This window comes from Echinococcus granulosus, assembly GCF_000524195.1.
Source record: "Echinococcus granulosus chromosome Unknown EG_S00153, whole genome shotgun sequence".
Classification (NCBI taxonomy): domain Eukaryota; kingdom Metazoa; phylum Platyhelminthes; class Cestoda; order Cyclophyllidea; family Taeniidae; genus Echinococcus; species Echinococcus granulosus.
In genome coordinates, this window is record NW_020170533.1 from 56,786 (window position 1) to 72,259 (window position 15,474).

A 15,474-nucleotide genomic window follows, 5' to 3' on the forward strand; every position below is an offset into this window, starting at 1 on the left:
GAGACCCTCTATTACTTGAAAATATCGCTAATTGCCTGTTCCTGTTACAAAAGATCTGAGAAATTTCGATTTGACACCCACTTTATCACTGTTGACATCGCTTCTCTATACTCCCTAATTCACAGTTGCTGTTGCTGGAGTAGTTGTTTTTCTTTATCAGCAAATTTGGGCCACTTTTATATCATCGATACCAAAGGAGTGGAACAAGCATCTTGTCGTTGCCGCCGAAACAAGGAAGGGTGAAAATGAATACCACTTAATGAGAGCGAGTAAGTGTCCACATGGTTACCAGAATGCACATGATTCAAAGCGCATGTGTGCAATGTGTGGTTAAAGCAGTATTATCCTGAGAAGCATCAGCAGATACCGCAGTTTCTTACCATACAGGAACAGAAGCATTGCAAGTTACTACTTGCAAAATTTCACAACCTTAATGATGCACTTGGAATAAAGGGAAATCGTGTGCAGATCATTTTGCACTGTGATCCCGAAAATTTCATTGCAAATATTTAACTGCCGATAATTGACTAAACCTATTCTAACCGCGCTCAGTGTCTGTGTTACAGTATATACTCCATTTTGTTGATTTAGCTTGTTTTTTGGCAAATAAACATATTATCGCCCTTCTACAGTAGTTTACCAGTTTGCCATGTTTATTTCGGAAGTAAATTCTAAATATCGGGCAGTTGCTGCTTAAATTAGGCAGGAGAATGTTTGAACCCGTTTCTTTTTCGTAAGTCCACTAATAAAAATAAAAATTTTATCTGTTAGTTTGAATGCTCAGTAATCTCCCTGGTGTTACGTTTTGCGTTCGAGTTCATCCATGGTTTTAATTCATGCTGTGCAATAAGCAGTCGCAGAGCGTTGTAATTCTTTGTTTGATTAATCACAACGCATTTGATCAAGGTCTTATCCAGCGCGCAAATGGAATTGGATTCGTCGTGCTTGAACTGGATTTTCTGCTTTGCACAAATCTGCAGCACATTATTTGTATTTTCACGTGAGTCGTATTTGTAGTGTATATGTAAAGGGTTTTCTACAAGTCTGGGGTCGTTGGACAAGTGCTTTTGTACGTGGAACTTGTGCTGCTTACTCGTGTTGTAAAAGTTTGCATGTTTTCCGTTCTTCTACATGTGAGAGCTTGCTGTTGCTTCTTTGGTGATATTTACAAAATATTGGGGTTACTCTACTATTTTGAATGTCACTGGCGCTTTTTGTTGGTACAACTCGTTACTTATTGAACCACGTCGAGCTTACTATATGATTCAGTGCTTTAGAATGACTAGGTTGACCTGCTTTATTTGAGACAGCTTAAGGTGCGCAACGATGTTTCTCTTTCCATTGGCACAATTTGTCACTCAGAGACGAATGACTAGCAGACCTCCTTCGTCTATGCCACTTTCCAAGTTTGATTTGTATTAGTTATTGTTTGTATTGCAGGCGGGCCGGGCAGTTGACAGTTTGTGACGAGATAGTCAAGTCGGTGTTCAATATGTCCGAAGATGACACTCTGCTGGAGAAGTGGGTGTGTTTCCTTTATCTGTCTATGCATGGCCTCTCTAGGTTACAAGTTGGGTTTGTTCTCTTAGGTGAAGATACATAAAGATGGGATAAGCGCAAACTGGACTTCTTACACCTTTAGGGTATACTATGGGGTGGCACGTAACGGAGTTAAAATGTGGCAAAAAAATTGGATTCATGAACGCGATTGGTGAATGCATGTACAACTGAAGTGAAGCCTACGCACTTGCTACCTGCGGAGCGCTCTTTTCTGCATGGCACTGGAGGAACAACAGCGTAAGTCTTGATACGTTTTCCATCCCCCTTTATGTAACTAGCCAACGTGATGTTAATAACGAGAGGCCTCAGTTTTGCATTACCACTTTTACCGTCGGCGCATCGTGTGTGTGTGAAGTCCAAGTCTGATTGCTTGGCCTAAGCGTCAGAAAAACTGCATTTGCGGAGTGATTGTGGTAAAGGGAGTAGCTGAGAAGATGTGTGGCACTGGGTATCGTTGTTTGGAACATTGCAGCATCTGAATTGTGAAGAGTGGTGAATGTGTTAACTGATTGCATGAATTAGGCCGACCAAATGACTGGCGTGGGGAGTGAGGAAATCGAATGGAAGACTTTTTCGGTGACGATGAGCCTGCATACTTCCGTTGCAAGGAATGAAGTTATGTTCCCCTGTTTCGTTGCATGTAATGCCTTTCTCTGTTCAAGTGCTCCCTCACTTTGGTACAGATTTGGCTTCTTTGTCATTGTCGATGTCAAGAGGCTGACATGGTACGTAGCGTGGATGCACTAGGTTAATTTACAATTGCAATCATGAATAATTGTGTCGTACCCACCGTTCTTGCAGAAATGTTTGAGTGCACAATTGTCATTTTCCAAACCTAGGTCACGAGGATGAATCCCACAACCGTTAATCGAAGATGGTGGATATATAGAGTGTGCCGTTTTCAGTCTGGGAAATGCTGACACGAAGATTGGACAAGGAAGTGAATTTTCACCTTGTGGGAATTCATTCATGTCCACCATTTCGAAAAGTCGCTTTGTCAACGATCATCAGCGTGGCAACTGGTGCGACTGTTTGATTCCACCATGCGGAATGTGTGCACGAAGAATTCACACAATTTTTGGAGAAATTTTCGCGAATGCACAGTCTTCAGCGCACTTTCTCCTGTCAGAGCACAGCCGTATCTTCATCATTGGTTCGTTCGGTGTTTTTTATCTTCATGCGAAGTCCCTTTCTTGTTTACTGTTACCTGCTCCTACCTCTGCCATCTACCACCTTTGAACAGCTGAAGTGGGCTAAGACAAACATCCAACTTGTGTCAACAATTTGTTGAAAAGCACTTGTTTTCAGTATTAATTGGCCGATGTTCTTGTGATCACTTCTACTTTTCCCCACCTTCAGCACTGCGTGTTTTAAAGTAGTTGCACCTTGAAGAGCTATTTGATTACATCACTGTAGAAGGAAGTTTATTGTTAGTGGCGGGAGGAGAATTTGAGGGTTACTGACCAGAGGAGGGGCTATGACACCAAGATGGCGAAAAGGAGAGACGGGACTGAGGAGTGAAGAGTCTGCGTAGTTGAATGTGCTGCCCGAGTAAACATTGCTTCGCTTTTATATTTCACAATTGGTGCTTCGTATAACCCCTCTTCTTTAACGGCCACTGCAACGTAGTTGATGCTTTGAAAACTGTCGTTGCACTGGTGAAGGGCGTTATGCGCTTGTTATGTACCGGAAGGAGAAAAAGTTGGATGCTGCTGTCATAGATCGCAGTCGGATCCTTCTACTGTGACGTAAAGGCGTACCGTCTTGCACTCCAATTTGGAAGGTTGTTAACTGTAGTTGAATTTGCCAATGACTGGTGGTAGAGGAGTTGGCAGAATGACCTTGGAGAAGGTGAGGACATGGGAAAGTGCTGTTAGGAATGCAGAGCAGAAGTGGGCTGAATGGCAGTGGGAGTGAATGGGGCGCTCTGGTGTCAGAGTATCCGCATTCGATGCGCAAATTGAATGGTCTGAATAACTGAATACACAGGAAGTACCGTCTCTGCCTGTTTGCAGCTCTGAGATGGTTGTGAGGTCGTATAAATCGTTTTGTTTTGCAAATCATTTAGTAAGGTGCGTCAAGATGTGGTTGTGTGAGTGGAGAAGATGTCGCGGCAGCAGTAGATATTGAATGCCTTGGCCCCGTGTTTACTACTGAGGTGAGGCATGCTGTGAAGCAAAAGCTCAGACGGCGTCGCCAGGGGAGGAGTGGACAGTGTTAGGCGGTATAGAAGCTCTTGAGAGAAGAGCACATGCCACGCGTGTCGGAATAACTTTTGGAGGTGGAATTTACTTCGTCAATGACTTGTTCATCTACTTATCTACGTATCTGTGTATCTATCCCTCCACCAATCCATCTGTCTGTCTGTCTGAGTGTTTGTGGACATGCCTGTTGATCTGTCCGATGGCTTGGCTGCTACACTCATCTCTTCATCTAACCACCCAAATGCTCCTCCCTGCCACCTCTCCAACGCACCGCCATTCCCACTGCACACAGAAGTGACAAGACGCAGCATAGCAGCAAACAGTCAAATGTAATTGCGGACATTCATGGATATGATAAATTAGGGAATGAATCATCTAATCACATGCTGGTGAAAAACAACAACAGAACAGATGCTTTAGACGTCGTCGTAGACGCTTGACCCACTAAAATGGAAGCAAGTGGTCATTGGCAAAGTGGTCATTGTAAAGATTGTTTAAATGCTTGTATGCAACTTACCGACGACTTCGACTCGCATGGTGCCGGTAACGCCGGTAACGCTGGGTCCTCTCCACCTGTACGGCACATGCCCTCGTCAGTGGAGGACAGGCTGGATGTGGTGTCCGTGCTGTCAGGGGACGCGCACCACGCATCAGTAATGGGAAAGAAGTAAAATCCCGTAATCGTTTCCTCCTGACTGTTATGCCACAGTGCCGTTCCCACGGTAAAGAACTCCTCAATTTTCTCTTCCTCCTCACCACCACCTCCCTCTCCTGATGCCTCCCCAACTCCCACTTCTTTTGTTTCATCGGCTACAGCTTCTGGTCCTGGTGCTGACGTTTCTTTGTGATTTAACAATAAAGGGTAGGTTAATGTTAAACTTGGCGAAATGCAGATAGGGGAGGAGAGTGCGACTTCAGCTGTGAGTGGAGACTTGCCATGAGTGAACAACGCTGGGATGGATAGCGGTGGGTGAGTTATCCAATTCAATATCGGTTGATAAGGCGCGGACGTTGCTGTCGACTTCCACATTGGCTTCGGCAGAGAAAGAGGAAGCAATGGCAGCAGGAACGGCGAAAGGGATGCCATCGATCCTGGTAGTGGCGATCTTGGTGATAGAGGAAACACATTCCTAACCACTGAAGGGGGCTTTTTACCGCCAGTAGCCGTAGGTGGTTGTTCTGCAAAGGCTAGATAAGAGGCAGTGATGAAGAAAGAAACCCGTCTTTCATGTGTGAGGACGTAAAGAGTCGTGAAGTGAGCCTTACCACACGCAGTTGCGTTGTGGGGCCAGTCTATACGTCTTGCGACAAGTCGCCGACGTCTGTCCCGCCTCCACCGGCCGTACACGAAGTGGAGAATCATGAGGCCCAGCATGAATTGCCTCCACACTTGTACCGCACTTTTCTCTGAATCGCTAGCCATCAGCATTCGCATAGTGTCCTAGAAGGAAGTGAAGCTTTAAATGACAAGCCCAACTTGGCATATCGATTGACTGACTGATTGATTGCTTTCTCGCCTGCTTGCCTGGTTACTTCATCGATGGTCTGAGGCAGTCAATAAAAAATTTGATTTGAACTTCACATGCAGTTGCGGGCGCAAGGGGGTTGGAGGTGGTGTCAAGTCAGAATGGAAAACTACTTAAAAGGCCGTTTAAATGCCTGAATAGAGGCCACAATGATCGTAGAAAGTGAAAGCAGTGTGCAGCTGCCCTCTAACCTCAATTCCATTTGAAGGTAGTAGGAAGTAGTCATTTCTCGCAGTCAGCCTTCATTTCCCTAGTGAGGTTCCGTGCCCCAATTTGCATGTCTTCTGTTGACCTAGGTGCAGCAGTAGTTGGGCAATTGGCAAGTTGCTTCTATGTGACTTTGCAAAGATCATTTGAATGCATGTATGCGACCCACCGAAGACTGCGATTTGGATGATTTTGGAAGCACTGATCCTAATCCAGCTATGTCTCACCTGTCCTTGTCAGTAGAGAGCAGGCTTGATGTCGGGTCTACACCGCCTGGAGGCCTGCACCACGGGTCGGTGACGGGAAGGAAGAAATAGTCTGTGATGATCTCCTTCCCATTGTTACATCGCAATGCCGTACCCACTGTGCAGAACTCCTCAATTTCCTCCTCTTTCCCTATTTCTCCTCCTCATCGTCTCCTTACAATCTCACCATCTTCCCCTCTTAATACTGCTTCTGCTCTTGTTTTTTCTGATCCATCTGCTTTAGATTTTGATTTAGCAGTGATTGTTAAACTTCGTGAATGGGAAGTGGAAAACGAGGATGCCATGTCAGCTTCGTGTGGAGGCTGACATTGAGCCTTTTATAAGTGTTCGGTAATCCCATGTTGATTCAACCTTTAGAAGTGCATGGAATGACCAGAAGTGGGCATTTAAAGTGGTCTTTAAATGGATGCATTTTGTGTTGGAGTCCACTGGTGCATTGCTCCTGATAGTCATTTGCTGTGCCATCAATGATACCACCCACCTCATGGGGGAACGCATTTTATCCCTCTTTCAACCATTATTTTGGCTAATTTGTTACACTGGTGAAGTAATCTGTAAAGTGATTGAATTCATGTTGGCATGTTGGTAGAGAGGTTGATGGGAGGTGCTGCGTAACCACGGACTTGAGGATTTCCTCAGTATCTAAATTAATTTTCTTTAGTGCTTTTCAAAGACATTTGATGAATTATTTCATTGGACGCTGGTTGGATAATGTGGTGTTTCCATAACCATCGACAAGCATGCAAGGTGCTTACTTCATCGGCTTACCTCATGGTGATTGCTGATGTTGGCGTAAGTGTCTGCGGACGTGCGGGTTTTGGGATCCATCAGATTATATTTGAGTGCCACCAAAGGTGCCACATCGAATTGCTTACTTGTGTACAGTGATTGCATTGCTGTAGCGCCTGCGGTGGATCGTAAGCACTGCACTAAGTAAGTGAGGCGAAGTTTCCATTTATACCTTTAGAAGTGGAAACTATGGGAAAATATGACGGAGTGGTCTATTATTGAGTTGGTAGTGTGTCACCCAATGGTGTGATTTTCAACTGACAGGTAAAATGGGGTAGAATGGTGGGTGGATGAGAAGCTGACCGAAATACCCACGTTGCGCCTATATTGGAAGCAATCACCGTCCCAATATCAACAACTCGGCATTTGTCTCCTCCTCCTCCCCCCCCTCCCTCCTCCTCCTCCTCCTCCTCCCCCTCCTCGGCCCCCATTCCCCTGAGATAAACAGACTGACTAGTTGAGGGCATTTATGTTGGTACTATGTATTGAGCAGGCAACAGAGGTTGGGGAAATGCGCGCCCAGAAGTCTCTTCTGCCTCGACGGTTGATGACGACTACTTCGTCACGCGACCTGCATCCACTGAACGCTTATCGCCCAAAGCGCACATGCGACCGGGCCATCCTTGGTGCGCCCCTTTGTGGGCGGCCACTGTTTGCACCACTACCAGCCAGCATTCTCCGGTATCTAGGGTAGGAAATCCGTTTAATTTCGGTAGGGGGTTTAGCGAATCATTGATGTGGGGTAATGGAAAGGCGTCCTTCTTCGTCGCTGTGATCAACTTCCTGTATTCGACGCACAGCTTTATCTTAAATCATAAGAATATACTCGCTCATTTAATTGGTAGCTTACAACGTTTTTCGCCCTCTGCCGGTTGACTTATACAAGCAGCAAGCATCAGTCATCCAGGTTGGTCTTGGGTGTAGCTGCGGCCTCGAAGAGGGCGTGACAAATGACATTGACATCTTCCCTCGGTGCCAAGATGACTGCATTGGCTTCAGTACATTGGTGGGTAGAGGAGACACCCTCCACAAAATTCGGGACGACTTCGATTATTGCAGGAAAAGCAGCGTGAAGAACCGCGGCTTAAGCCAGTTCTGAACATGAGGTAAATTGCACTGTTCAAATTTCCTTGCCTATATTCACATTTGACGACATCTCCCCTTCCACTACCATCACTTTTCCTTCTGCTAAACGTAATCCTGTAGACAGCAAGGCGATTTTATTTTTGTGACACAGACTCGAGCAGGCCTAAAGATTTGTTAGTAACCAGGCTGTGCCACAGTCAGAACAAGAGCTGCATGGACATCACTCTAGTTGGCCTGATTGTTGCCAGATTGAATGAGACCCGTCTTGGCCCCGTGTTTACTACCAACGTGAGGCATGCCGCAAAACAAAACCTCAGACGGCGTCGACAGACGAGCAGTGGACAATGTTAGTTGGTATAGAGGCTTTCGAGAAGAGAACGCATGCTACACATGCCAGAGTAACCTTTCGAGGTAGAATTTACTTCGTTAATAACTCGCTCACCTACTTATCTACATAGCTATGTACCTTGGACTTGCCTACCAATATGTCAAATTTTGACAAAATTCCATCCCTAAAAACGAAAATGCGACTCTAGTTTTGCATATTTTTAGCATATTTTGAAAGAAAAATAACAAATTTGCGTATTGTTTACTAAAGTGCATTTAATTTTGGAAATCCCGCTAGGAGGTGTCTTTATTAACTACAGGAGGAAATACTCGAGGTTATTCCCTACTGCTCTAGTAGTCCTGAAATGTGATCCATTCGAAGCAAACGATTATAGTCCACCACTAAACATCCAATGGTTTACAATTCAATCGCTGGCGGTGATTGAAGCATCCTTGCAGAGGCACCTCAAAAGTAACTCCACTTGTGGAAGCAGGTGTGGTAGCGAGGCAGTTGAATGTTTAATTTCTTCGGCCGGCTTGCCACATTTTGACATCGGTGTACGAATCCCTGGCAAATCAACGGATTGACACAACTCAAAGTCGGTGATTCGACATAGGTTTCCACCTCTTCTGCTGTACATCTCTGCAGTCGAAATGGAGTCCTTTAGTGACGTAGCGCCATGCCAATCGAATTCCATGTAGGGAACCTTCAAGGCTTTAATACTGTGAGTCAGAAATTAAGGCAGAGGATTCTTCAGTCGTCAATGCCAGTGAAGTTAAATTGACTAAGTAGCCCACCGTTGACGTGGCAGCTAATGTCCTTGGAACGTAAGAACTCATAAACAGCCTCACTTATTGTGACACGAGGTACCTGGAAGTGCAGAAGACACGAGTCATTATGCTTCGACTACTCTGAGGCTCTCTTCTTCTAGATGAAGAAGGCACACCCACAAGTACGATAAGCATTACTGTTTCGTAAGGGGGCATCGAGGATTGGCGTCTCGATGGGCCGCTGTGGGCTAACTCATCTTCAATGAATTTTTTCAAAGAACATTATTACACCATCGGATCTGTCACACAACGCCCACACAAACACAATAATTGGTACCAAAATGGGAAAGCTTTTTCCGTAAAAAAGAAGGAACATAATGTTTGCTTACTAAATTCTAGCACCGTTGAGGCAGGAGAAATTCCGAGCATAAAATAGGCAAGCTGTAATTCTGCAAGAACTATTTTGAGTTTCAACCCTGTCAGCTGCAATTTTATGGCAGAGCATGGTCAACTCACCCATTTTCTGGGACTTCACGGCCAGACAGAAGAAGTAATCTCTCAATGTTTACCTTTCATCCAGGCAAGTCGGTGGCCCTGAAAAGCAACAAATTGGCACTGTTTTGATGGAGACGTCCTTTTCTTTGCCATCAAAAATGCGAAGAAGTAAGCAATTCCCCATCTTACAAGTTGATAAGTCATTCAGATGTTTAGGTGAAATTCCCAGCCACGCAGAGACTCATCTACTGTTTTTAAATTTCCAAGGCTTTATCCAAGGTTCAAAAAGTTGAGCTAACTTCCCATTGTGATGGACGTTTCTGTGGCTTTGGAGGTAAGAATAGGACCAGTAGCTGGTTACGCAAGAAATGCACGTGAATCTTCCCACTTTGAAGGATGGAAGAACTCGATCATTTTGCACAAATGCATGAAGAACACTCGAAGGTCAAATAAATGCGAGTAGTGGTGGGAGGCGTTTGTAGATACCTACCCGTGTGCACGGCTTGGAAATGAGCCTCAAGTTGACGATGGTGCCTGAAGCGCTAGAAGCAGAGGAGGCGAGGAGTCGCCTTGCTGTCCGCATGGGAGAGCGTTGATCTTTGGCTGGCTTTGGCATGGCAAGAGTTGTAGCAGTGTACAAGTGTGATTAAATTAAAACCCTACTTACATGTCATAGTGACGTTTGACCAACTTGACAATCATACGATGGCAACCACGAAGGCTGAAATCAGGTAAGATAATGCGGGAACTTACGCCCTATTTAGTACACATACTACCACCTATCCTTGTACAGCCAAAACCCCCAAATAACCATTTTTGCTAAAGCTGTTTTTTATCTGGTAGGAGTCGTCGCATTTTCCCGATTGTTTTTGACCCAATCCCGGAAACTGTGCAGCTGCTGCTGCGATGCTCATAACCCCTTCGGAGTGACCAGGCCGCCGGTGTGACATGAATTTGGATGACCCATCCGCGCTGCTCTGTCCGCCAGTCAGTCGGTGGACTTAATCCCATATAGCGGAGGCTCTATTGCGCCATTTGACCTTCACATGGCCTTGAGTCAACACAAGGAACATTCGATTGAGAAGCAAAATAACGCAGTAGAAAAACCCATATATGGACTTAAGGCCATCCAGAGGTCAAATGACACAACAGAATATCCGCTATATGGATTCAAGTCCACCGACTGACCGACAACCGATCAGCTCGGATGAGTCACATCAACGAGGCGCACACTGAGAAGAGCACAGGCCACCCAAATGTAAGTAATAGTCTTCAGTGTTTCGGAGATTCATCACTCTCACCATAATAATAAAGCCTCCCACTGTCGACACCTCGTCGACATCAAATCTTCCCACAGCCCATCAATAGTGGACCTTTTGGACTACCTCAATGCTCGCTCGCCTGTGTAAGCGAGTTCTCCACGGACACATGACCATACCAATCATCCTGCGTGAGGCCACAATTCGTCCTTTAGGTACACCCGGGGCACTTGTAAGAGCAGAGGATAAACAACACTTCGAATCTCGGTAACGCGTGACATTGGAATGGCATCAATGAGAGTGGTAGAGATCAACAAAGAAGCAATAATCTGCGTTTCCAATAAATCGGCTGATATGAGGCTGCTGATTGGGTTAGTTCGTGAGCGAAAACAGAGGATGTTGTTGAGAGGACAATGGAGAGAAAGAGAGAGTTGGAAGTCTTCAAAGAAATGGATTTAGAGAATTGAAAGAAGTTGCAGCAGAGGTGGCACTCTGAAATTGTAATGACTGCTGTAGCTGTGGATGTTGCAGCTGCAGTTGCAACGCCGACTGGTTCGGGGGGACGTTGATGGGACGTGGTGAAAACGCCGAAACCTGGCTGTTCATCCCTCCTGCGGGATATTGAGTTAACGCGTACGGGGCTTGATGACGCTGGATTGTTTGAAGTGGGGCCCTGGGCATTGAATTGAACGTCTGAAAAGCAATGTATACCGTCACTCATCCCATCAACCACAAGAGGGGAGCCAATCAAGCGCGAGTTGCGATTCCAATCAGAGTGGAAGGAACAAAATTGCAAATAATACACTACTTAAAACGGGAATGGGCATTGAAGAAGCAAAAATGAATTCTCGTCAAATTAAAAATGTTGAAAGCGAGGGACACTTGAGATTTCCACACATTCACAGTTGTACTGGAAAGGATAAAGGCTGAGGGAAGAGGAGAAGCGATTGGTCGTGTCTGAGTGCATCATGCGACTAGTTCTGTCTGTCTATCAGACCAACCTTACAGTATGCGTTAATATCCCACAGAGCTGCCATCCCACGGGGTGTAGGTAGGTGCGACATGCACCACGGGAAATAGAGGAGGGTTCCCCGTACACTGCACATTGTGAGGAGAATGAGTGTGTTTGACACGAATACGAATTCATCCCCGTGGGGACATATCACCTACCTAGGGGCAAAATAATCCCTCCTCGATGCGTCTGTGAGTGTGAACACGTACTCTAAGTCACACCAACACTAATTAAGGAGACAACTTAGGACTGATTCGCAAAAACGGAAGAACATTTCCCATGCCAAATGTCGATGTGATTTAGTTGGAAATAGAGCAACAAGATTCCAAAAGCCCCTTTAAAAGCATCCTTACTTAGTGAACCAAAATACAATGGTGATGCATTAGCTTACCGCAAAAGCCGCAATGCATTACTTCAAGGAAAAAAGGATCTATTATTAAATCGGGGAGAAAGTGGACAAAAGGATGGTAATTCAAACCTGAAGACTTGCTGTGCCTCATGCATGATGATTTAAAGGTGAATAATTTAGCTCCGACGGAACATACTGCTTAGCATCTTCGGAGAGTAAGTTACGTCACAAATGATGATGCTCTGTGCCTCAAAAAACCAAAAACATCATTGCCCAAAGTCGACTAAGAAATGCCCTAGCTAGGAAATGTCATTAAGGCTGGTGCATCATTCAAGTCATCAATTAATTTGCCTCGGTTCGAGCAACACCATCAGGACTGGAAAAGATTCCACTAACCTGATTTGTCAAAGAGGGATTGTTCACAGGAGTAGGCTGTAGTACCCCACGCGGCGTCGCCCAGGGATTCATTGGAGAAGCAGGCATCGGTTTCATTCCTACACCAGCCAACTGCTGCTGCTGCTGATGCTGCTGTTGTTGTTGTGGCTTACCAAGGCCCGTCCAGTTGACAGTACCACCCACAGCCGTGGTGTTTGTGTTGCAGACTGCCAACTGGCTAGCAATTTCAGCCAAGTGACTATCCAAATCGCTTGTAGCAGTGGTGAGAGTACTGGTGGGTGGTTTTAATGCCAACATGTTACCACCACTGGTAGTTGTCGTGGGCCAGACCACCGAACTCGAGGGAAGGAAGAGATTATGGGAGTTGTCGACTGCAGAAATCGAGGAGGGTTCTGACAGAAATTGAGACAGTGGACGTGGTTGGGCCATCGTGGCAGTAGAAAGAGCCATGTGACTACTAGATGTAGGCAAAACTACAAACACAAAAACGGGAGTCAAAAATACCACCTACTGAATTTCACTTCAATGAGCGAGCACAGTTTGGAGTGCTAACACAAACCAGGTTCAAAAAAGAAGTCGTCAAAGAAAGTGTATGAAGTCGCAGCCTTGGAAGCACCACCGCCACCGGCAGCATCAAGAGAGAATTGTAGAAGGTCTATGCCGCAGCTTGCGTGTTCCGGTGTCATGTTAGGACACTTCGCACGCGCTTCACTCACAAACGCCTCCAGCCGCTGTCGTTCCTCCTCTATGATGCGCTGCTGTTCAGCGGAGAGGTTCTGCTGATTCGACACGTCTTGCAGTTGAACCAAATCGCCTGTGACTGCTGCAGTGATTGGTGGTGATGAGACACTGGGAGAAGTTTTGCTTCTACATATGTGGAGTTAGCAATCACAGCGAACCTACAAGTCGTTGAATTTTTTGCCTTCCAAATGGGCTAGATGGCCTTCCAACGCGTTCAGCACGGAGGCTGGCACTGGCTTGAAAATCAACGACTGTTTACCGAAACCATCCTGCAGTTGAAGCAACTCGCAGGCCTGGAAAGCATAAAAAAGTAAGGCGATAATCAAATCCTCTGAAGGCTCACAGCCCTCACTATGTCTGCCATGACAGCTTCAGGGGTAACTAGAGCGCTACATCGGTGGCAACATTAAGCTAACCCACTCCACAGGGACAAAAAAAACAATCCACACTTTGCGAACTTTAGGAATGCATAAAGTCAAGCAGTTGCTACTGAATAAACGCACCTCAGCCACTTTGATGAAGTGATTGACATGTTCCATGCGTTTAAGAAAGGCCTTGTAGATGTGCAACGACTCCTGACAGTCCCTCTTCGACATGGAAAAAAACTTTTCTAGAAAGCGGAGACAAGTGAAGATTTTTTACTTCCCACCTACCGATAATATTAATCATTGCCTCATTGTAGACCGCATAAAGACGAATTAGATCCTTGTAGAGGAGCACATAGGCGGCTAAAACCACTCCATTGGAGAGTTCACTCGAAGATGCCTAGGGAACAAGGGAATGTGGAGTGCGTGAGATAGTGGTGGCAGCTGATCGGAGAGATTGTCTCCTCCAGGCAAGAAAACTCACATCGAATGCCAGCAGTGCATCAATTTGTCGTTCCAGAGGAGGTAGAACCCTGACTAGCTGCAACAGGTGAAGTAGACAGCGGTTGATAAATTAGTCTCAGGAATGGGGGGGGGGGGGGCGTCTACTGAAGGGGAGGAGAAGCTTACCTTGGCATATGCCATCGTCTTCATGTTCACATCGTCGGCTCTGGATGAAAGAAAACGACAAGGCAAAAGTAAACAAGATGGGTGGCCACGAAAAGATGATAAACAAAACGGTGGAGAAAGCGTGTCATTTAACCAATCAAGCGAAGAGAAGCGTGTACATAACCGTGTGTGTCCTGAGAGCAACCCAAGAGAAAGGAAGGCCCGCACACATGCAAAAACAAGACCAAGGCCACAATTAGAAGCGAGAGAACTGGGGCGAACCAAACAAACGTGGGGAATAACACTTGCGAAATGAAGAGAACCACTTTGTCCGATTCTGCTGGTGATCTAACCGTACGACTGAAAAGCATTGGGAGCTTTTAAACCATCCAACCGAACCAAGGCTATAGGCACCAGTTCACCAACAATACGATTCGTTTAGCAAGGTGAGGATATGGCTAGCTAACGAGCATGAAAGTGGTGAGTTAAACGATGGTTAAGGTGGGGAATTCCGCCCTGGTGGAGAATTTCAGTAATAATTCCACAGATGAGCCACGAACCACTAGATGGGAGATCTGGGTGAAGGAAAAGTGGATTAAAATACTGTAGTTTAGGCAATGACCTGAAATATGGATAAGTGGAATCAACAAATAAGTACCGGACGAATACAGGATGGATGGGTGGAGACGGGTTGGATTGATAGGGGATGGATGTACAATGGAAGAAACAGATCTCAGCTTGAATTCGAGGTTGTGACTGAGTAACGAGCAATCGCGATACGTTACTCGACACTTTACTTGATCGTAGTCTTGACGGTAAGACTTGAAGTGGTACTAAAGTGGTGGAAGGTGATGCTGACATAAAAGCCATTGTAACCAAATCGAACTTACAGCAAATTTCGACAATGCCTCAACAATCGTGGACCATCAGGGAGAGTTTAACAGCCCTCATTCGGAGCATAGAGTCAATTCCAAACCTTATGAAAGTAGTTGGATCAATAATGATCCAAGTGCTGAAGGTACTCCATCGAACTTGCACCTGCCACCTTCCAGGGAAGGTAACTGACACTGTGATATTTCAAAATCCTATAATTCTCCCCACTTGACAACTGCTTAAAATTGTGTGGACAGAGTACCCACTCAGCCTTTTATAATAAATCGCGAACTTAGAAAGAGCCTACATCCAGCTCATGTGAAAACGTGAAGAAATACGTATCTACATGAGTATGGATATCCACCACTCACTCCTAGACGGGTTCGGAAAGGGGCAAAAGTTCACCGAACCCAGCTTAACACACTCCATCCGTGTACGACGAACTCAAGATTAAGCAATAAACAAAACAAAAAGCTGTGGCACTGATTTAGACCAGGTGGTAAAGGAAGAGGTGTTTGATGGCAACCTCTAGCCCAATGATATGTTGCACCCGCAACGTAGAAGATCGAGGAGAGCCAAATGGTGGTGTCGGTGCGCCTATTTTACCAGCGTGAAAGTGTTTGCGTTGGCAAAGAGACC

The 15,474-nt window shown here is 45.6% G+C and overlaps 2 protein-coding genes across 2 annotated transcripts; both read right to left on the reverse strand. All coding sequences in view use genetic code 11, as the record gives it.

Moving 5' to 3' along the window:
* Positions 1-4,139: 4,139 nt before the first annotated feature.
* On the reverse strand, positions 4,140-9,847 carry EGR_09560 (hypothetical protein; the record flags this gene model as incomplete). The annotated part of the gene is made up of 6 exons (XM_024498809.1): positions 4,140-4,208; positions 4,282-5,205; positions 6,532-6,687; positions 6,864-6,987; positions 7,111-7,358; positions 9,722-9,847. 6 exons carry the CDS (start codon positions 9,845-9,847, stop codon positions 4,140-4,142), a joined length of 1,647 nt encoding a protein of 548 aa, XP_024346777.1.
* An 825-nt stretch (positions 9,848-10,672) lies between these two features.
* EGR_09561 (Phosphatidylinositol-binding clathrin assembly protein) lies at positions 10,673-14,333 on the reverse strand (the record flags this gene model as incomplete). The annotated part of the gene is made up of 10 exons (XM_024498810.1): positions 10,673-10,929; positions 10,982-11,183; positions 12,248-12,720; positions 12,807-13,114; positions 13,151-13,281; positions 13,492-13,598; positions 13,642-13,753; positions 13,838-13,894; positions 13,984-14,023; positions 14,254-14,333. 10 exons carry the CDS (start codon positions 14,331-14,333, stop codon positions 10,673-10,675), a joined length of 1,767 nt encoding a protein of 588 aa, XP_024346778.1.
* Between the last annotated feature and the right edge of the window lie 1,141 nt (positions 14,334-15,474).